A 20,166-nucleotide genomic window follows, 5' to 3' on the forward strand; every position below is an offset into this window, starting at 1 on the left:
CTGGCCAAGGAGGGGAACCCACTTGGAGGGTGGGGTGGCACCAAGGCCTTGCGCGGCCCAACGCACAAGGGGGGACGGCGGGCCCTCGCCCTGGCCCCGGTGCCACCAGTTTCCCTTGGTCGGGATTCTTTGTGGCCTAGGCAGGCAGGCGCCCATGCTGTCTCCGCACTGACCTAGGCACCCACCCACATGAGGCGTCGGGAGGTGTGGGGCCGGGAGAACATTTCTCTGCCTGGTTTCCTAGGCGGAGGCAGGTGTGTTGTCGGCAAAGACCCTCACTCAGGCCAAGTGTGTGATGTCTCTTCTTCTTCCGCAGACGCCGAGCCCGGCACCCGGGAACCTGTTCCGGACGTGCCGCTCCCAACCATGACTCCCAGCACCGAGGCTGACCACGACCACGACCACGACCACGACCATGACCACGGTAGGGGCCCGTGTGCCTTGTGTCCTCTGCCCCTGGGAGCCCGCTGGGCTGCCGGGGCTCCTTGAGCGAGAACGGGCTTTCCTATTGCCTCCGGGACCGGGAAGGTGTCGCCATGCGATTCCTTGTCCCGAAACGCTGGCCTGTGCTCTGGAGCTGCGGGGACGTCCTCGGGGCTCTGCCCGGGAAGGATGTGCTCCCTGGGGAGAGAGGGGCCGCGGTGCGAGTCAGGCGCTCCGAGACGGGGCCGTGTGTCCTCCCGGGTTCTCTGGTTGGCTGCACGCTGCCTGGGCCTGTGCGCAGGTTGTCCGTTTCTCTGCGTGGTGGTCTGCTAAGCCGTGCGGGAGGGGCGTAGGCTTCCCCGCCCCCCACGTCTGCTCCCGCCATGACCCCGGGGGTCTGGTGCAGCACGCCCAGCCCGCATGCCTGGCGTTGCCACGGAGGCTGCGAGTGCAGAAGCCTCATGGGACCCGGCGTGGAGTGCCCCACTGCCCCTGGTGGCCCAGTGTGCGCAGCGGACTTAGGCGCGGGCACGCTGGGCTCCGCGAGGATGGTGCTCTGTGCCTCTGCCTCTCCTGAGACGTCCTTGCCTTCCTCTTGGCGTTGGCTGGTCTCCGAGCTCCCGGGACAGCGTCCAGGAGGCGTGGCCGCTGCCTGAGGACAAGTCCTCGATGTGCCCTCTGACGCTGGCACGAGCGTGTTCTGGACCCGTGCCGTGCCCCCAGGCAGCTGGGGAGTTGTCTGCCGTGTAGTCCGGCGGGCCACCAGGAGAATCTGACCCAGTGTCCTGGATGGGCCAGTTCCCAGTCGTGCGCTCGTGGCCCAGACCAGACCCGGGCTGGTGTGTGGAGCCAGCCACGCGGGCCCGTCTGTCCTCCGTGCCCTGAGTGGGCGCAGATGAGAGAGGGCGCGGTTGCTCCGTCCGCTTTTCTCCCCTCTCGCCCCCGTGCGGGGAGCCGTCCAGCGGGGCCTGGCTGGACTGAGCCCGTGCCGGACACGGTGCTCAGTTGCCGTCCTGGAGGGCCCAGAGGATTGCTCGAGGTGTGCCCACCAGGCCCCTCCCCTGAGACAGGGGGCTGGCTGGGTGCCGTCAAGTTCTTTCTTGGCTGCCCCTGGAACCCGGAGGTGGCCCTTGCCTGGTTCCTGGATCCTTTCACTTCCCCTTCCTCGTCGCCTTGCCGTGTGGAAGGGAAGGGCCGCTCTTAGCCCGCCAGCCCTGGCCAAGGAGGGGAACCCACTTGGAGGGTGGGGTGGCACCAAGGCCTTGCGCGGCCCAACGCACAAGGGGGGACGGCGCGCCCTCGCCCTGGCCCCGGTGCCACCAGTTTCCCTTGGTCGGGATTCTTTGTGGCCTAGGCAGGCAGGCGCCCATGCTGTCTCCGCACTGACCTAGGCACCCACCCACATGAGGCGTCGGGAGGTGTGGGGCCGGGAGAACATTTCTCTGCCTGGTTTCCTAGGCGGAGGCAGGTGTGTTGTCGGCAAAGACCCTCACTCAGGCCAAGTGTGTGATGTCTCTTCTTCTTCCGCAGACGCCGAGCCCGGCACCCGGGAACCTGTTCCGGACGTGCCGCTCCCAACCATGACTCCCAGCACCGAGGCTGACCACGACCACGACCACGACCACGGTAGGGGCCCGTGTGCCTTGTGTCCTCTGCCCCTGGGAGCCCGCTGGGCTGCCGGGGCTCCTTGAGCGAGAACGGGCTTTCCTATTGCCTCCGGGACCGGGAAGGTGTCGCCATGCGATTCCTTGTCCCGAAACGCTGGCCTGTGCTCTGGAGCTGCGGGGACGTCCTCGGGGCTCTGCCCGGGAAGGATGTGCTCCCTGGGGAGAGAGGGGCCGCGGTGCGAGTCAGGCGCTCCGAGACGGGGCCGTGTGTCCTCCCGGGTTCTCTGGTTGGCTGCACGCTGCCTGGGCCTGTGCGCAGGTTGTCCGTTTCTCTGCGTGGTGGTCTGCTAAGCCGTGCGGGAGGGGCGTAGGCTTCCCCGCCCCCCACGTCTGCTCCCGCCATGACCCCGGGGGTCTGGTGCAGCACGCCCAGCCCGCATGCCTGGCGTTGCCACGGAGGCTGCGAGTGCAGAAGCCTCATGGGACCCGGCGTGGAGTGCCCCACTGCCCCTGGTGGCCCAGTGTGCGCAGCGGACTTAGGCGCGGGCACGCTGGGCTCCGCGAGGATGGTGCTCTGTGCCTCTGCCTCTCCTGAGACGTCCTTGCCTTCCTCTTGGCGTTGGCTGGTCTCCGAGCTCCCGGGACAGCGTCCAGGAGGCGTGGCCGCTGCCTGAGGACAAGTCCTCGATGTGCCCTCTGACGCTGGCACGAGCGTGTTCTGGACCCGTGCCGTGCCCCCAGGCAGCTGGGGAGTTGTCTGCCGTGTAGTCCGGCGGGCCACCAGGAGAATCTGACCCAGTGTCCTGGATGGGCCAGTTCCCAGTCGTGCGCTCGTGGCCCAGACCAGACCCGGGCTGGTGTGTGGAGCCAGCCACGCGGGCCCGTCTGTCCTCCGTGCCCTGAGTGGGCGCAGATGAGAGAGGGCGCGGTTGCTCCGTCCGCTTTTCTCCCCTCTCGCCCCCGTGCGGGGAGCCGTCCAGCGGGGCCTGGCTGGACTGAGCCCGTGCCGGACACGGTGCTCAGTTGCCGTCCTGGAGGGCCCAGAGGATTGCTCGAGGTGTGCCCACCAGGCCCCTCCCCTGAGACAGGGGCCTGGCTGGGTGCCGTCAGGCTCTTTCTTGGCTCCCCCTGGAACCCGGAGGTGGCCCTTGCCTGGTTCCTGGATCCTTTCACTTCCCCTTCCTCGTCGCCTTGCCGTGTGGAAGGGAAGGGCCGCTCTTAGCCCGCCAGCCCTGGCCAAGGAGGGGAACCCACTTGGAGGGTGGGGTGGCACCAAGGCCTTGCGCGGCCCAACGCACAAGGGGGGACTGCGGGCCCTCGCCCTGGCCCCGGTGCCACCAGTTTCCCTTGGTCGGGATTCTTTGTGGCCTAGGCAGGCAGGCGCCCATGCTGTCTCCGCACTGACCTAGGCACCCACCCACATGAGGCGTCGGGAGGTGTGGGGCCGGGAGAACATTTCTCTGCCTGGTTTCCTAGGCGGAGGCAGGTGTGTTGTCGGCAAAGACCCTCACTCAGGCCAAGTGTGTGATGTCTCTTCTTCTTCCGCAGACGCCGAGCCCGGCACCCGGGAACCTGTTCCGGACGTGCCGCTCCCAACCATGACTCCCAGCACCGAGGCTGACCACGACCACGACCACGACCACGACCACGACCACGACCACGACCACGGTAGGGGCCCGTGTGCCTTGTGTCCTCTGCCCCTGGGAGCCCGCTGGGCTGCCGGGGCTCCTTGAGCGAGAACGGGCTTTCCTATTGCCTCCGGGACCGGGAAGGTGTCGCCATGCGATTCCTTGTCCCGAAACGCTGGCCTGTGCTCTGGAGCTGCGGGGACGTCCTCGGGGCTCTGCCCGGGAAGGATGTGCTCCCTGGGGAGAGAGGGGCCGCGGTGCGAGTCAGGCGCTCCGAGACGGGGCCGTGTGTCCTCCCGGGTTCTCTGGTTGGCTGCACGCTGCCTGGGCCTGTGCGCAGGTTGTCCGTTTCTCTGCGTGGTGGTCTGCTAAGCCGTGCGGGAGGGGCGTAGGCTTCCCCGCCCCCCACGTCTGCTCCCGCCATGACCCCGGGGGTCTGGTGCAGCACGCCCAGCCCGCATGCCTGGCGTTGCCACGGAGGCTGCGAGTGCAGAAGCCTCATGGGACCCGGCGTGGAGTGCCCCACTGCCCCTGGTGGCCCAGTGTGCGCAGCGGACTTAGGCGCGGGCACGCTGGGCTCCGCGAGGATGGTGCTCTGTGCCTCTGCCTCTCCTGAGACGTCCTTGCCTTCCTCTTGGCGTTGGCTGGTCTCCGAGCTCCCGGGACAGCGTCCAGGAGGCGTGGCCGCTGCCTGAGGACAAGTCCTCGATGTGCCCTCTGACGCTGGCACGAGCGTGTTCTGGACCCGTGCCGTGCCCCCAGGCAGCTGGGGAGTTGTCTGCCGTGTAGTCCGGCGGGCCACCAGGAGAATCTGACCCAGTGTCCTGGATGGGCCAGTTCCCAGTCGTGCGCTCGTGGCCCAGACCAGACCCGGGCTGGTGTGTGGAGCCAGCCACGCGGGCCCGTCTGTCCTCCGTGCCCTGAGTGGGCGCAGATGAGAGAGGGCGCGGTTGCTCCGTCCGCTTTTCTCCCCTCTCGCCCCCGTGCGGGGAGCCGTCCAGCGGGGCCTGGCTGGACTGAGCCCGTGCCGGACACGGTGCTCAGTTGCCGTCCTGGAGGGCCCAGAGGATTGCTCGAGGTGTGCCCACCAGGCCCCTCCCCTGAGACAGGGGCCTGGCTGGGTGCCGTCAGGCTCTTTCTTGGCTCCCCCTGGAACCCGGAGGTGGCCCTTGCCTGGTTCCTGGATCCTTTCACTTCCCCTTCCTCGTCGCCTTGCCGTGTGGAAGGGAAGGGCCGCTCTTAGCCCGCCAGCCCTGGCCAAGGAGGGGAACCCACTTGGAGGGTGGGGTGGCACCAAGGCCTTGCGCGGCCCAACGCACAAGGGGGGACTGCGGGCCCTCGCCCTGGCCCCGGTGCCACCAGTTTCCCTTGGTCGGGATTCTTTGTGGCCTAGGCAGGCAGGCGCCCATGCTGTCTCCGCACTGACCTAGGCACCCACCCACATGAGGCGTCGGGAGGTGTGGGGCCGGGAGAACATTTCTCTGCCTGGTTTCCTAGGCGGAGGCAGGTGTGTTGTCGGCAAAGACCCTCACTCAGGCCAAGTGTGTGATGTCTCTTCTTCTTCCGCAGACGCCGAGCCCGGCACCCGGGAACCTGTTCCGGACGTGCCGCTCCCAACCATGACTCCCAGCACCGAGGCTGACCACGACCACGACCACGACCACGACCACGGTAGGGGCCCGTGTGCCTTGTGTCCTCTGCCCCTGGGAGCCCGCTGGGCTGCCGGGGCTCCTTGAGCGAGAACGGGCTTTCCTATTGCCTCCGGGACCGGGAAGGTGTCGCCATGCGATTCCTTGTCCCGAAACGCTGGCCTGTGCTCTGGAGCTGCGGGGACGTCCTCGGGGCTCTGCCCGGGAAGGATGTGCTCCCTGGGGAGAGAGGGGCCGCGGTGCGAGTCAGGCGCTCCGAGACGGGGCCGTGTGTCCTCCCGGGTGCTCTGGTTGGCTGCACGCTGCCTGGGCCTGCCCGCAGGTTATCCGTTTCTCTGCGTGGTGGTCTGCTAACCCGTGCGGGAGGGGCGTAGGCTTCCCCGCCCCCCACGTCTGCTCCCGCCATGACCCACCCCGGGGGTCTGGTGCAGCACTCCCAGCCCGCATGCCTGGCGTTGCCACGGAGGCTGCGAGTGCAGAAGCCTCATGGGACCCAGCGTGGAGTGCCCCACTGCCCCTGGTGGCCCAGTGTGCGCAGCGGACTTAGGCGCGGGCACGCTGGGCTCCGCGAGGGTGGTGCTCTGTGCCTCTGCCTCTCCTGAGACGTCCTTGCCTTCCTCTTGGCGTTGGCTGGTCTCCGAGCTCCCGGGACAGCGTCCAGGAGGCGTGGCCGCTGCCTGAGGACAAGTCCTCGATGTGCCCTCTGACGCTGGCACGAGCGTGTTCTGGACCCGTGCCGTGCCCCCAGGCAGCTGGGGAGTTGTCTGCCGTGTAGTCCGGCGGGCCACCAGGAGAATCTGACCCAGTGTCCTGGATGGGCCAGTTCCCAGTCGTGCGCTCGTGGCCCAGACCAGACCCGGGCTGGTGTGTGGAGCCAGCCACGCGGGCCCGTCTGTCCTCCGTGCCCTGAGTGGGCGCAGATGAGAGAGGGCGCGGTTGCTCCGTCCGCTTTTCTCCCCTCTCGCCCCCGTGCGGGGAGCCGTCCAGCGGGGCCTGGCTGGACTGAGCCCGTGCCGGACACGGTGCTCAGTTGCCGTCCTGGAGGGCCCAGAGGATTGCTCGAGGTGTGCCCACCAGGCCCCTCCCCTGAGACAGGGGCCTGGCTGGGTGCCGTCAGGCTCTTTCTTGGCTCCCCCTGGAACCCGGAGGTGGCCCTTGCCTGGTTCCTGGATCCTTTCACTTCCCCTTCCTCGTCGCCTTGCCGTGTGGAAGGGAAGGGCCGCTCTTAGCCCGCCAGCCCTGGCCAAGGAGGGGAACCCACTTGGAGGGTGGGGTGGCACCAAGGCCTTGCGCGGCCCAACGCACAAGGGGGGACGGCGCGGCCTCGCCCTGGCCCCGGTGCCACCAGTTTCCCTTGGTCGGGATTCTTTGTGGCCTAGGCAGGCAGGCGCCCATGCTGTCTCCGCACTGACCTAGGCACCCACCCACATGAGGCGTCGGGAGGTGTGGGGCCGGGAGAACATTTCTCTGCCTGGTTTCCTAGGCGGAGGCAGGTGTGTTGTCGGCAAAGACCCTCACTCAGGCCAAGTGTGTGATGTCTCTTCTTCTTCCGCAGACGCCGAGCCCGGCACCCGGGAACCTGTTCCGGACGTGCCGCTCCCAACCATGACTCCCAGCACCGAGGCTGACCACGACCACGACCACGACCACGACCACGGTAGGGGCCCGTGTGCCTTGTGTCCTCTGCCCCTGGGAGCCCGCTGGGCTGCCGGGGCTCCTTGAGCGAGAACGGGCTTTCCTATTGCCTCCGGGACCGGGAAGGTGTCGCCATGCGATTCCTTGTCCCGAAACGCTGGCCTGTGCTCTGGAGCTGCGGGGACGTCCTCGGGGCTCTGCCCGGGAAGGATGTGCTCCCTGGGGAGAGAGGGGCCGCGGTGCGAGTCAGGCGCTCCGAGACGGGGCCGTGTGTCCTCCCGGGTTCTCTGGTTGGCTGCACGCTGCCTGGGCCTGTGCGCAGGTTGTCCGTTTCTCTGCGTGGTGGTCTGCTAAGCCGTGCGGGAGGGGCGTAGGCTTCCCCGCCCCCCACGTCTGCTCCCGCCATGACCCCGGGGGTCTGGTGCAGCACGCCCAGCCCGCATGCCTGGCGTTGCCACGGAGGCTGCGAGTGCAGAAGCCTCATGGGACCCGGCGTGGAGTGCCCCACTGCCCCTGGTGGCCCAGTGTGCGCAGCGGACTTAGGCGCGGGCACGCTGGGCTCCGCGAGGATGGTGCTCTGTGCCTCTGCCTCTCCTGAGACGTCCTTGCCTTCCTCTTGGCGTTGGCTGGTCTCCGAGCTCCCGGGACAGCGTCCAGGAGGCGTGGCCGCTGCCTGAGGACAAGTCCTCGATGTGCCCTCTGACGCTGGCACGAGCGTGTTCTGGACCCGTGCCGTGCCCCCAGGCAGCTGGGGAGTTGTCTGCCGTGTAGTCCGGCGGGCCACCAGGAGAATCTGACCCAGTGTCCTGGATGGGCCAGTTCCCAGTCGTGCGCTCGTGGCCCAGACCAGACCCGGGCTGGTGTGTGGAGCCAGCCACGCGGGCCCGTCTGTCCTCCGTGCCCTGAGTGGGCGCAGATGAGAGAGGGCGCGGTTGCTCCGTCCGCTTTTCTCCCCTCTCGCCCCCGTGCGGGGAGCCGTCCAGCGGGGCCTGGCTGGACTGAGCCCGTGCCGGACACGGTGCTCAGTTGCCGTCCTGGAGGGCCCAGAGGATTGCTCGAGGTGTGCCCACCAGGCCCCTCCCCTGAGACAGGGGCCTGGCTGGGTGCCGTCAGGTTCTTTCTTGGCTCCCCCTGGAACCCGGAGGTGGCCCTTGCCTGGTTCCTGGATCCTTTCACTTCCCCTTCCTCGTCGCCTTGCCGTGTGGAAGGGAAGGGCCGCTCTTAGCCCGCCAGCCCTGGCCAAGGAGGGGAACCCACTTGGAGGGTGGGGTGGCACCAAGGCCTTGCGCGGCCCAACGCACAAGGGGGGACGGCGGGCCCTCGCCCTGGCCCCGGTGCCACCAGTTTCCCTTGGTCGGGATTCTTTGTGGCCTAGGCAGGCAGGCGCCCGTGCTGTCTCCACACTGACCTAGGCACCCACCCACATGAGGCGTCGGGAGGTGTGGGGCCGGGAGAACATTTCTCTGCCTGGTTTCCTAGGCGGAGGCAGGTGTGTTGTCGGCAAAGACCCTCACTCAGGCCAAGTGTGTGATGTCTCTTCTTCTTCCGCAGACGCCGAGCCCGGCACCCGGGAACCTGTTCCGGACGTGCCGCTCCCAACCATGACTCCCAGCACCGAGGCTGACCACGACCACGACCACGACCACGACCACGACCACGACCACGGTAGGGGCCCGTGTGCCTTGTGTCCTCTGCCCCTGGGAGCCCGCTGGGCTGCCGGGGCTCCTTGAGCGAGAACGGGCTTTCCTATTGCCTCCGGGACCGGGAAGGTGTCGCCATGCGATTCCTTGTCCCGAAACGCTGGCCTGTGCTCTGGAGCTGCGGGGACGTCCTCGGGGCTCTGCCCGGGAAGGATGTGCTCCCTGGGGAGAGAGGGGCCGCGGTGCGAGTCAGGCGCTCCGAGACGGGGCCGTGTGTCCTCCCGGGTTCTCTGGTTGGCTGCACGCTGCCTGGGCCTGTGCGCAGGTTGTCCGTTTCTCTGCGTGGTGGTCTGCTAAGCCGTGCGGGAGGGGCGTAGGCTTCCCCGCCCCCCACGTCTGCTCCCGCCATGACCCCGGGGGTCTGGTGCAGCACGCCCAGCCCGCATGCCTGGCGTTGCCACGGAGGCTGCGAGTGCAGAAGCCTCATGGGACCCGGCGTGGAGTGCCCCACTGCCCCTGGTGGCCCAGTGTGCGCAGCGGACTTAGGCGCGGGCACGCTGGGCTCCGCGAGGGTGGTGCTCTGTGCCTCTGCCTCTCCTGAGACGTCCTTGCCTTCCTCTTGGCGTTGGCTGGTCTCCGAGCTCCCGGGACAGCGTCCAGGAGGCGTGGCCGCTGCCTGAGGACAAGTCCTCGATGTGCCCTCTGACGCTGGCACGAGCGTGTTCTGGACCCGTGCCGTGCCCCCAGGCAGCTGGGGAGTTGTCTGCCGTGTAGTCCGGCGGGCCACCAGGAGAATCTGACCCAGTGTCCTGGATGGGCCAGTTCCCAGTCGTGCGCTCGTGGCCCAGACCGGACCCGGGCTGGTGTGTGGAGCCAGCCACGCGGGCCCGTCTGTCCTCTGTGCCCTGAGTGGGCGCAGATGAGAGAGGGCGCGGTTGCTCCGTCCGCTTTTCTCCCCTCTCGCCCCCGTGCGGGGAGCCGTCCAGCGGGGCCTGGCTGGACTGAGCCCGTGCCGGACACGGTGCTCAGTTGCCGTCCTGGAGGGCCCAGAGGATTGCTCGAGGTGTGCCCACCAGGCCCCTCCCCTGAGACAGGGGGCTGGCTGGGTGCCGTCAGGCTCTTTCTTGGCTGCCCCTGGAACCCGGAGGTGGCCCTTGCCTGGTTCCTGGATCCTTTCACTTCCCCTTCCTCGTCGCCTTGCCGTGTGGAAGGGAAGGGCCGCTCTTAGCCCGCCAGCCCTGGCCAAGGAGGGGAACCCACTTGGAGGGTGGGGTGGCACCAAGGCCTTGCGCGGCCCAACGCACAAGGGGGGACTGCGGGCCCTCGCCCTGGCCCCGGTGCCACCCGTTTCCCTTGGTCGGGATTCTTTGTGGCCTAGGCAGGCAGGCGCCCATGCTGTCTCCGCACTGACCTAGGCACCCACCCACATGAGGCGTCGGGAGGTGTGGGGCCGGGAGAACATTTCTCTGCCTGGTTTCCTAGGCGGAGGCAGGTGTGTTGTCGGCAAAGACCCTCACTCAGGCCAAGTGTGTGATGTCTCTTCTTCTTCCGCAGACGCCGAGCCCGGCACCCGGGAACCTGTTCCGGACGTGCCGCTCCCAACCATGACTCCCAGCACCGAGGCTGACCACGACCACGACCACGACCACGGTAGGGGCCCGTGTGCCTTGTGTCCTCTGCCCCTGGGAGCCCGCTGGGCTGCCGGGGCTCCTTGAGCGAGAACGGGCTTTCCTATTGCCTCCGGGACCGGGAAGGTGTCGCCATGCGATTCCTTGTCCCGAAACGCTGGCCTGTGCTCTGGAGCTGCGGGGACGTCCTCGGGGCTCTGCCCGGGAAGGATGTGCTCCCTGGGGAGAGAGGGGCCGCGGTGCGAGTCAGGCGCTCTGAGACGGGGCCGTGTGTCCTCCCGGGTTCTCTGGTTGGCTGCACGCTGCCTGGGCCTGTGCGCAGGTTGTCCGTTTCTCTGCGTGGTGGTCTGCTAAGCCGTGCGGGAGGGGCGTAGGCTTCCCCGCCCCCCACGTCTGCTCCCGCCATGACCCCGGGGGTCTGGTGCAGCACGCCCAGCCCGCATGCCTGGCGTTGCCACGGAGGCTGCGAGTGCAGAAGCCTCATGGGACCCGGCGTGGAGTGCCCCACTGCCCCTGGTGGCCCAGTGTGCGCAGCGGACTTAGGCGCGGGCACGCTGGGCTCCGCGAGGGTGGTGCTCTGTGCCTCTGCCTCTCCTGAGACGTCCTTGCCTTCCTCTTGGCGTTGGCTGGTCTCCGAGCTCCCGGGACAGCGTCCAGGAGGCGTGGCCGCTGCCTGAGGACAAGTCCTCGATGTGCCCTCTGACGCTGGCACGAGCGTGTTCTGGACCCGTGCCGTGCCCCCAGGCAGCTGGGGAGTTGTCTGCCGTGTAGTCCGGCGGGCCACCAGGAGAATCTGACCCAGTGTCCTGGATGGGCCAGTTCCCAGTCGTGCGCTCGTGGCCCAGACCAGACCCGGGCTGGTGTGTGGAGCCAGCCACGCGGGCCCGTCTGTCCTCCGTGCCCTGAGTGGGCGCAGATGAGAGAGGGCGCGGTTGCTCCGTCCGCTTTTCTCCCCTCTCGCCCCCGTGCGGGGAGCCGTCCAGCGGGGCCTGGCTGGACTGAGCCCGTGCCGGACACGGTGCTCAGTTGCCGTCCTGGAGGGCCCAGAGGATTGCTCGAGGTGTGCCCACCAGGCCCCTCCCCTGAGACAGGGGGCTGGCTGGGTGCCGTCAGGCTCTTTCTTGGCTGCCCCTGGAACCCGGAGGTGGCCCTTGCCTGGTTCCTGGATCCTTTCACTTCCCCTTCCTCGTCGCCTTGCCGTGTGGAAGGGAAGGGCCGCTCTTAGCCCGCCAGCCCTGGCCAAGGAGGGGAACCCACTTGGAGGGTGGGGTGGCACCAAGGCCTTGCGCGGCCCAACGCACAAGGGGGGACGGCGGGCCCTCGCCCTGGCCCCGGTGCCACCCGTTTCCCTTGGTCGGGATTCTTTGTGGCCTAGGCAGGCAGGCGCCCATGCTGTCTCCGCACTGACCTAGGCACCCACCCACATGAGGCGTCGGGAGGTGTGGGGCCGGGAGAACATTTCTCTGCCTGGTTTCCTAGGCGGAGGCAGGTGTGTTGTCGGCAAAGACCCTCACTCAGGCCAAGTGTGTGATGTCTCTTCTTCTTCCGCAGACGCCGAGCCCGGCACCCGGGAACCTGTTCCGGACGTGCCGCTCCCAACCATGACTCCCAGCACCGAGGCTGACCACGACCACGACCACGACCACGACCACGACCACGACCACGACCACGGTAGGGGCCCGTGTGCCTTGTGTCCTCTGCCCCTGGGAGCCCGCTGGGCTGCCGGGGCTCCTTGAGCGAGAACGGGCTTTCCTATTGCCTCCGGGACCGGGAAGGTGTCGCCATGCGATTCCTTGTCCCGAAACGCTGGCCTGTGCTCTGGAGCTGCGGGGACGTCCTCGGGGCTCTGCCCGGGAAGGATGTGCTCCCTGGGGAGAGAGGGGCCGCGGTGCGAGTCAGGCGCTCCGAGACGGGGCCGTGTGTCCTCCCGGGTTCTCTGGTTGGCTGCACGCTGCCTGGGCCTGTGCGCAGGTTGTCCGTTTCTCTGCGTGGTGGTCTGCTAAGCCGTGCGGGAGGGGCGTAGGCTTCCCCGCCCCCCACGTCTGCTCCCGCCATGACCCCGGGGGTCTGGTGCAGCACGCCCAGCCCGCATGCCTGGCGTTGCCACGGAGGCTGCGAGTGCAGAAGCCTCATGGGACCCGGCGTGGAGTGCCCCACTGCCCCTGGTGGCCCAGTGTGCGCAGCGGACTTAGGCGCGGGCACGCTGGGCTCCGCGAGGGTGGTGCTCTGTGCCTCTGCCTCTCCTGAGACGTCCTTGCCTTCCTCTTGGCGTTGGCTGGTCTCCGAGCTCCCGGGACAGCGTCCAGGAGGCGTGGCCGCTGCCTGAGGACAAGTCCTCGATGTGCCCTCTGACGCTGGCACGAGCGTGTTCTGGACCCGTGCCGTGCCCCCAGGCAGCTGGGGAGTTGTCTGCCGTGTAGTCCGGCGGGCCACCAGGAGAATCTGACCCAGTGTCCTGGATGGGCCAGTTCCCAGTCGTGCGCTCGTGGCCCAGACCAGACCCGGGCTGGTGTGTGGAGCCAGCCACGCGGGCCCGTCTGTCCTCCGTGCCCTGAGTGGGCGCAGATGAGAGAGGGCGCGGTTGCTCCGTCCGCTTTTCTCCCCTCTCGCCCCCGTGCGGGGAGCCGTCCAGCGGGGCCTGGCTGGACTGAGCCCGTGCCGGACACGGTGCTCAGTTGCCGTCCTGGAGGGCCCAGAGGATTGCTCGAGGTGTGCCCACCAGGCCCCTCCCCTGAGACAGGGGGCTGGCTGGGTGCCGTCAGGCTCTTTCTTGGCTGCCCCTGGAACCCGGAGGTGGCCCTTGCCTGGTTCCTGGATCCTTTCACTTCCCCTTCCTCGTCGCCTTGCCGTGTGGAAGGGAAGGGCCGCTCTTAGCCCGCCAGCCCTGGCCAAGGAGGGGAACCCACTTGGAGGGTGGGGTGGCACCAAGGCCTTGCGCGGCCCAACGCACAAGGGGGGACGGCGGGCCCTCGCCCTGGCCCCGGTGCCACCCGTTTCCCTTGGTCGGGATTCTTTGTGGCCTAGGCAGGCAGGCGCCCATGCTGTCTCCGCACTGACCTAGGCACCCACCCACATGAGGCGTCGGGAGGTGTGGGGCCGGGAGAACATTTCTCTGCCTGGTTTCCTAGGCGGAGGCAGGTGTGTTGTCGGCAAAGACCCTCACTCAGGCCAAGTGTGTGATGTCTCTTCTTCTTCCGCAGACGCCGAGCCCGGCACCCGGGAACCTGTTCCGGACGTGCCGCTCCCAACCATGACTCCCAGCACCGAGGCTGACCACGACCACGACCACGACCACGACCACGGTAGGGGCCCGTGTGCCTTGTGTCCTCTGCCCCTGGGAGCCCGCTGGGCTGCCGGGGCTCCTTGAGCGAGAACGGGCTTTCCTATTGCCTCCGGGACCGGGAAGGTGTCGCCATGCGATTCCTTGTCCCGAAACGCTGGCCTGTGCTCTGGAGCTGCGGGGACGTCCTCGGGGCTCTGCCCGGGAAGGATGTGCTCCCTGGGGAGAGAGGGGCCGCGGTGCGAGTCAGGCGCTCCGAGACGGGGCCGTGTGTCCTCCCGGGTTCTCTGGTTGGCTGCACGCTGCCTGGGCCTGTGCGCAGGTTGTCCGTTTCTCTGCGTGGTGGTCTGCTAAGCCGTGCGGGAGGGGCGTAGGCTTCCCCGCCCCCCACGTCTGCTCCCGCCATGACCCCGGGGGTCTGGTGCAGCACGCCCAGCCCGCATGCCTGGCGTTGCCACGGAGGCTGCGAGTGCAGAAGCCTCATGGGACCCGGCGTGGAGTGCCCCACTGCCCCTGGTGGCCCAGTGTGCGCAGCGGACTTAGGCGCGGGCACGCTGGGCTCCGCGAGGGTGGTGCTCTGTGCCTCTGCCTCTCCTGAGACGTCCTTGCCTTCCTCTTGGCGTTGGCTGGTCTCCGAGCTCCCGGGACAGCGTCCAGGAGGCGTGGCCGCTGCCTGAGGACAAGTCCTCGATGTGCCCTCTGACGCTGGCACGAGCGTGTTCTGGACCCGTGCCGTGCCCCCAGGCAGCTGGGGAGTTGTCTGCCGTGTAGTCCGGCGGGCCACCAGGAGAATCTGACCCAGTGTCCTGGATGGGCCAGTTCCCAGTCGTGCGCTCGTGGCCCAGACCGGACCCGGGCTGGTGTGTGGAGCCAGCCACGCGGGCCCGTCTGTCCTCCGTGCCCTGAGTGGGCGCAGATGAGAGAGGGCGCGGTTGCTCCGTCCGCTTTTCTCCCCTCTCGCCCCCGTGCGGGGAGCCGTCCAGCGGGGCCTGGCTGGACTGAGCCCGTGCCGGACACGGTGCTCAGTTGCCGTCCTGGAGGGCCCAGAGGATTGCTCGAGGTGTGCCCACCAGGCCCCTCCCCTGAGACAGGGGCCTGGCTGGGTGCCGTCAGGGTCTTTCTTGGCTGCCCCTGGAACCCGGAGGTGGCCCTTGCCTGGTTCCTGGATCCTTTCACTTCCCCTTCCTCGTCGCCTTGCCGTGTGGAAGGGAAGGGCCGCTCTTAGCCCGCCAGCCCTGGCCAAGGAGGGGAACCCACTTGGAGGGTGGGGTGGCACCAAGGCCTTGCGCGGCCCAACGCACAAGGGGGGACGGCGCGCCCTCGCCCTGGCCCCGGTGCCACCAGTTTCCCTTGGTCGGGATTCTTTGTGGCCTAGGCAGGCAGGCGCCCATGCTGTCTCCGCACTGACCTAGGCACCCACCCACATGAGGCGTCGGGAGGTGTGGGGCCGGGAGAACATTTCTCTGCCTGGTTTCCTAGGCGGAGGCAGGTGTGTTGTCGGCAAAGACCCTCACTCAGGCCAAGTGTGTGATGTCTCTTCTTCTTCCGCAGACGCCGAGCCCGGCACCCGGGAACCTGTTCCGGACGTGCCGCTCCCAACCATGACTCCCAGCACCGAGGCTGACCACGACCACGACCACGACCACGGTAGGGGCCCGTGTGCCTTGTGTCCTCTGCCCCTGGGAGCCCGCTGGGCTGCCGGGGCTCCTTGAGCGAGAACGGGCTTTCCTATTGCCTCCGGGACCGGGAAGGTGTCGCCATGCGATTCCTTGTCCCGAAACGCTGGCCTGTGCTCTGGAGCTGCGGGGACGTCCTCGGGGCTCTGCCCGGGAAGGATGTGCTCCCTGGGGAGAGAGGGGCCGCGGTGCGAGTCAGGCGCTCCGAGACGGGGCCGTGTGTCCTCCCGGGTGCTCTGGTTGGCTGCACGCTGCCTGGGCCTGTGCGCAGGTTGTCCGTTTCTCTGCGTGGTGGTCTGCTAAGCTGTGCGGGAGGGGCGTAGGCTTCCCCGCCCCCCACGTCTGCTCCCGCCATGACCCCGGGGGTCTGGTGCAGCACGCCCAGCCCGCATGCCTGGCGTTGCCACGGAGGCTGCGAGTGCAGAAGCCTCATGGGACCCGGCGTGGAGTGCCCCACTGCCCCTGGTGGCCCAGTGTGCGCAGCGGACTTAGGCGCGGGCACGCTGGGCTCCGCGAGGGTGGTGCTCTGTGCCTCTGCCTCTCCTGAGACGTCCTTGCCTTCCTCTTGGCGTTGGCTGGTCTCCGAGCTCCCGGGACAGCGTCCAGGAGGCGTGGCCGCTGCCTGAGGACAAGTCCTCGATGTGCCCTCTGACGCTGGCACGAGCGTGTTCTGGACCCGTGCCGTGCCCCCAGGCAGCTGGGGAGTTGTCTGCCGTGTAGTCCGGCGGGCCACCAGGAGAATCTGACCCAGTGTCCTGGATGGGCCAGTTCCCAGTCGTGCGCTCGTGGCCCAGACCAGACCCGGGCTGGTGTGTGGAGCCAGCCACGCGGGCCCGTCTGTCCTCCGTGCCCTGAGTGGGCGCAGATGAGAGAGGGCGCGGTTGCTCCGTCCGCTTTTCTCCCCTCTCGCCCCCGTGCGGGGAGCCGTCCAGCGGGGCCTGGCTGGACTGAGCCCGTGCCGGACACGGTGCTCAGTTGCCGTCCTGGAGGGCCCAGAGGATTGCTCGAGGTGTGCCCACCAGGCCCCTCCCCTGAGACAGGGGGCTGGCTGGGTGCCGTCAGGCTCTTTCTTGGCTGCCCCTGGAACCCGGAGGTGGCCCTTGCCTGGTTCCTGGATCCTTTCACTTCCCCTTCCTCGTCGCCTTGCCGTGTGGAAGGGAAGGGCCGCTCTTAGCCCGCCAGCCCTGGCCAAGGAGGGGAACCCACTTGGAGGGTGGGGTGGCACCAAGGCCTTGCGCGGCCCAACGCACAAGGGGGGACGGCGCGGCCTCGCCCTGGCCCCGGTGCCACCAGTTTCCCTTGGTCGGGATTCTTTGTGGCCTAGGCAGGCAGGCGCCCATGCTGTCTCCGCACTGACCTAGGCACCCACCCACATGAGGCGTCGGGAGGTGTGGGGCCGGGAGAACATTTCTCTGCCTGGTTTCCTAGGCGGAGGCAGGTGTGTTGTCGGCAAAGACCCTCACTCAGGCCAAGTGTGTGATGTCTCTTCTTCTTCCGCAGACGCCGAGCCCGGCACCCGGGAACCTGTTCCGGACGTGCCGCTCCCAACCATGACTCCCAGCACCGAGGCTGACCACGACCACGACCACGACCACGACCACGACCACGACCACGGTAGGGGCCCGTGTGCCTTGTGTCCTCTGCCCCTGGGAGCCCGCTGGGCTGCCGGGGCTCCTTGAGCGAGAACGGGCTTTCCTATTGCCTCCGGGACCGGGAAGGTGTCGCCATGCGATTCCTTGTCCCGAAACGCTGGCCTGTGCTCTGGAGCTGCGGGGACGTCCTCGGGGCTCTGCCCGGGAAGGATGTGCTCCCTGGGGAGAGAGGGGCCGCGGTGCGAGTCAGGCGCTCCGAGACGGGGCCGTGTGTCCTCCCGGGTGCTCTGGTTGGCTGCACGCTGCCTGGGCCTGTCCGCAGGTTGTCCGTTTCTCTGCGTGGTGGTCTGCTAAGCCGTGCGGGAGGGGCGTAGGCTTCCCCGCCCCCCACGTCTGCTCCCGCCATGACCCCGGGGGTCTGGTGCAGCACGCCCAGCCCGCATGCCTGGCGTTGCCACGGAGGCTGCGAGTGCAGAAGCCTCATGGGACCCGGCGTGGAGTGCCCCACTGCCCCTGGTGGCCCAGTGTGCGCAGCGGACTTAGGCGCGGGCACGCTGGGCTCCGCGAGGGTGGTGCTCTGTGCCTCTGCCTCTCCTGAGACGTCCTTGCCTTCCTCTTGGCGTTGGCTGGTCTCCGAGCTCCCGGGACAGCGTCCAGGAGGCGTGGCCGCTGCCTGAGGACAAGTCCTCGATGTGCCCTCTGACGCTGGCACGAGCGTGTTCTGGACCCGTGCCGTGCCCCCAGGCAGCTGGGGAGTTGTCTGCCGTGTAGTCCGGCGGGCCACCAGGAGAATCTGACCCAGTGTCCTGGATGGGCCAGTTCCCAGTCGTGCGCTCGTGGCCCAGACCGGACCCGGGCTGGTGTGTGGAGCCAGCCACGCGGGCCCGTCTGTCCTCCGTGCCCTGAGTGGGCGCAGATGAGAGAGGGCGCGGTTGCTCCGTCCGCTTTTCTCCCCTCTCGCCCCCGTGCGGGGAGCCGTCCAGCGGGGCCTGGCTGGACTGAGCCCGTGCCGGAAATGGTGCTCAGTTGACGTCCTGGAGGGCCCAGAGGATTGCTCGAGGTGTGCCCACCAGGCCCCTCCCCTGAGACAGGGGGCTGGCTGGGTGCCGTCAGGCTCTTTCTTGGCTGCCCCTGGAACCCGGAGGTGGCCCTTGCCTGGTTCCTGGATCCTTTCACTTCCCCTTCCTCGTCGCCTTGCCGTGTGGAAGGGAAGGGCCGCTCTTAGCCCGCCAGCCCTGGCCAAGGAGGGGAACCCACTTGGAGGGTGGGGTGGCACCAAGGCCTTGCGCGGCCCAACGCACAAGGGGGGACTGCGGGCCCTCGCCCTGGCCCCGGTGCCACCAGTTTCCCTTGGTCGGGATTCTTTGTGGCCTAGGCAGGCAGGCGCCCATGCTGTCTCCGCACTGACCTAGGCACCCACCCACATGAGGCGTCGGGAGGTGTGGGGCCGGGAGAACATTTCTCTGCCTGGTTTCCTAGGCGGAGGCAGGTGTGTTGTCGGCAAAGACCCTCACTCAGGCCAAGTGTGTGATGTCTCTTCTTCTTCCGCAGACGCCGAGCCCGGCACCCGGGAACCTGTTCCGGACGTGCCGCTCCCAACCATGACTCCCAGCACCGAGGCTGACCACGACCACGACCACGACCACGACCACGACCACGACCACGGTAGGGGCCCGTGTGCCTTGTGTCCTCTGCCCCTGGGAGCCCGCTGGGCTGCCGGGGCTCCTTGAGCGAGAACGGGCTTTCCTATTGCCTCCGGGACCGGGAAGGTGTCGCCATGCGATTCCTTGTCCCGAAACGCTGGCCTGTGCTCTGGAGCTGCGGGGACGTCCTCGGGGCTCTGCCCGGGAAGGATGTGCTCCCTGGGGAGAGAGGGGCCGCGGTGCGAGTCAGGCGCTCCGAGACGGGGCCGTGTGTCCTCCCGGGTGCTCTGGTTGGCTGCACGCTGCCTGGGCCTGTGCGCAGGTTGTCCGTTTCTCTGCGTGGTGGTCTGCTAAGCCGTGCGGGAGGGGCGTAGGCTTCCCCGCCCCCCACGTCTGCTCCCGCCATGACCCCGGGGGTCTGGTGCAGCACGCCCAGCCCGCATGCCTGGCGTTGCCACGGAGGCTGCGAGTGCAGAAGCCTCATGGGACCCGGCGTGGAGTGCCCCACTGCCCCTGGTGGCCCAGTGTGCGCAGCGGACTTAGGCGCGGGCACGCTGGGCTCCGCGAGGGTGGTGCTCTGTGCCTCTGCCTCTCCTGAGACGTCCTTGCCTTCCTCTTGGCGTTGGCTGGTCTCCGAGCTCCCGGGACAGCGTCCAGGAGGCGTGGCCGCTGCCTGAGGACAAGTCCTCGATGTGCCCTCTGACGCTGGCACGAGCGTGTTCTGGACCCGTGCCGTGCCCCCAGGCAGCTGGGGAGTTGTCTGCCGTGTAGTCCGGCGGGCCACCAGGAGAATCTGACCCAGTGTCCTGGATGGGCCAGTTCCCAGTCGTGCGCTCGTGGCCCAGACCGGACCCGGGCTGGTGTGTGGAGCCAGCCACGCGGGCCCGTCTGTCCTCCGTGCCCTGAGTGGGCGCAGATGAGAGAGGGCGCGGTTGCTCCGTCCGCTTTTCTCCCCTCTCGCCCCCGTGCGGGGAGCCGTCCAGCGGGGCCTGGCTGGACTGAGCCCGTGCCGGACACGGTGCTCAGTTGCCGTCCTGGAGGGCCCAGAGGATTGCTCGAGGTGTGCCCACCAGGCCCCTCCCCTAGACAGGGGGCTGGCTGGGTGCTGTCAGGCTCTTTCTTGGCTGCCCCTGGAACCCGGAGGTGGCCCTTGCCTGGTTCCTGGATCCTTTCACTTCCCCTTCCTCGTCGCTTTGCCGTGTGGAAGGGAAGGGCCGCTCTTAGCCCGCCAGCCCTGGCCAAGGAGGGGAACCCACTTGGAGGGTGGGGTGGCACCAAGGCCTTGCGCGGCCCAACGCACAAGGGGGGACTGCGGGCCCTCGCCCTGGCCCCGGTGCCACCAGTTTCCCTTGGTCGGGATTCTTTGTGGCCTAGGCAGGCAGGCGCCCATGCTGTCTCCGCACTGACCTAGGCACCCACCCACATGAGGCGTCGGGAGGTGTGGGGCCGGGAGAACATTTCTCTGCCTGGTTTCCTAGGCGGAGGCAGGTGTGTTGTCGGCAAAGACCCTCACTCAGGCCAAGTGTGTGATGTCTCTTCTTCTTCCGCAGACGCCGAGCCCGGCACCCGGGAACCTGTTCCGGACGTGCCGCTCCCAACCATGACTCCCAGCACCGAGGCTGACCACGACCACGACCACGACCACGGTAGGGGCCCGTGTGCCTTGTGTCCTCTGCCCCTGGGAGCCCGCTGGGCTGCCGGGGCTCCTTGAGCGAGAACGGGCTTTCCTATTGCCTCCGGGACCGGGAAGGTGTCGCCATGCGAT

The 20,166-nt window shown here is 68.4% G+C and overlaps 3 protein-coding genes across 3 annotated transcripts; all 3 read left to right on the forward strand.

The window, feature by feature from the left end:
• The first annotated feature begins 3,375 nt into the window (after positions 1 to 3,375).
• LOC138848172 (zinc transporter ZIP10-like) lies at positions 3,376 to 5,568 on the forward strand. Its single transcript, XM_070067748.1, has 2 exons — positions 3,376 to 3,698; positions 5,228 to 5,568. Exons 1-2 carry the CDS (start codon positions 3,452 to 3,454, stop codon positions 5,392 to 5,394), a joined length of 414 nt encoding a protein of 137 aa, XP_069923849.1. The 5' UTR covers positions 3,376 to 3,451; the 3' UTR covers positions 5,395 to 5,568.
• Positions 5,569 to 10,895: 5,327 nt separating this feature from the next.
• Positions 10,896 to 15,398, forward strand: LOC138848170 (zinc transporter ZIP10-like). The gene is made up of 3 exons (XM_070067738.1): positions 10,896 to 11,881; positions 13,411 to 13,512; positions 15,042 to 15,398. The coding sequence occupies exons 1-3, from the start codon at positions 11,635 to 11,637 to the stop codon at positions 15,200 to 15,202; spliced, it is 510 nt and encodes a 169-aa protein (XP_069923839.1). The 5' UTR covers positions 10,896 to 11,634; the 3' UTR covers positions 15,203 to 15,398.
• Positions 15,399 to 15,792: 394 nt separating this feature from the next.
• On the forward strand, positions 15,793 to 20,151 carry LOC138848169 (zinc transporter ZIP10-like). The gene is made up of 3 exons (XM_070067737.1): positions 15,793 to 16,780; positions 18,310 to 18,423; positions 19,952 to 20,151. The coding sequence occupies exons 1-3, from the start codon at positions 16,540 to 16,542 to the stop codon at positions 20,110 to 20,112; spliced, it is 516 nt and encodes a 171-aa protein (XP_069923838.1). The 5' UTR covers positions 15,793 to 16,539; the 3' UTR covers positions 20,113 to 20,151.
• The last annotated feature ends 15 nt before the right edge of the window (positions 20,152 to 20,166 follow it).

Source organism: Oryctolagus cuniculus, unplaced genomic scaffold, assembly GCF_964237555.1.
Source record: "Oryctolagus cuniculus unplaced genomic scaffold, mOryCun1.1 SCAFFOLD_141, whole genome shotgun sequence".
Lineage (NCBI taxonomy): Eukaryota > Metazoa > Chordata > Mammalia > Lagomorpha > Leporidae > Oryctolagus > Oryctolagus cuniculus.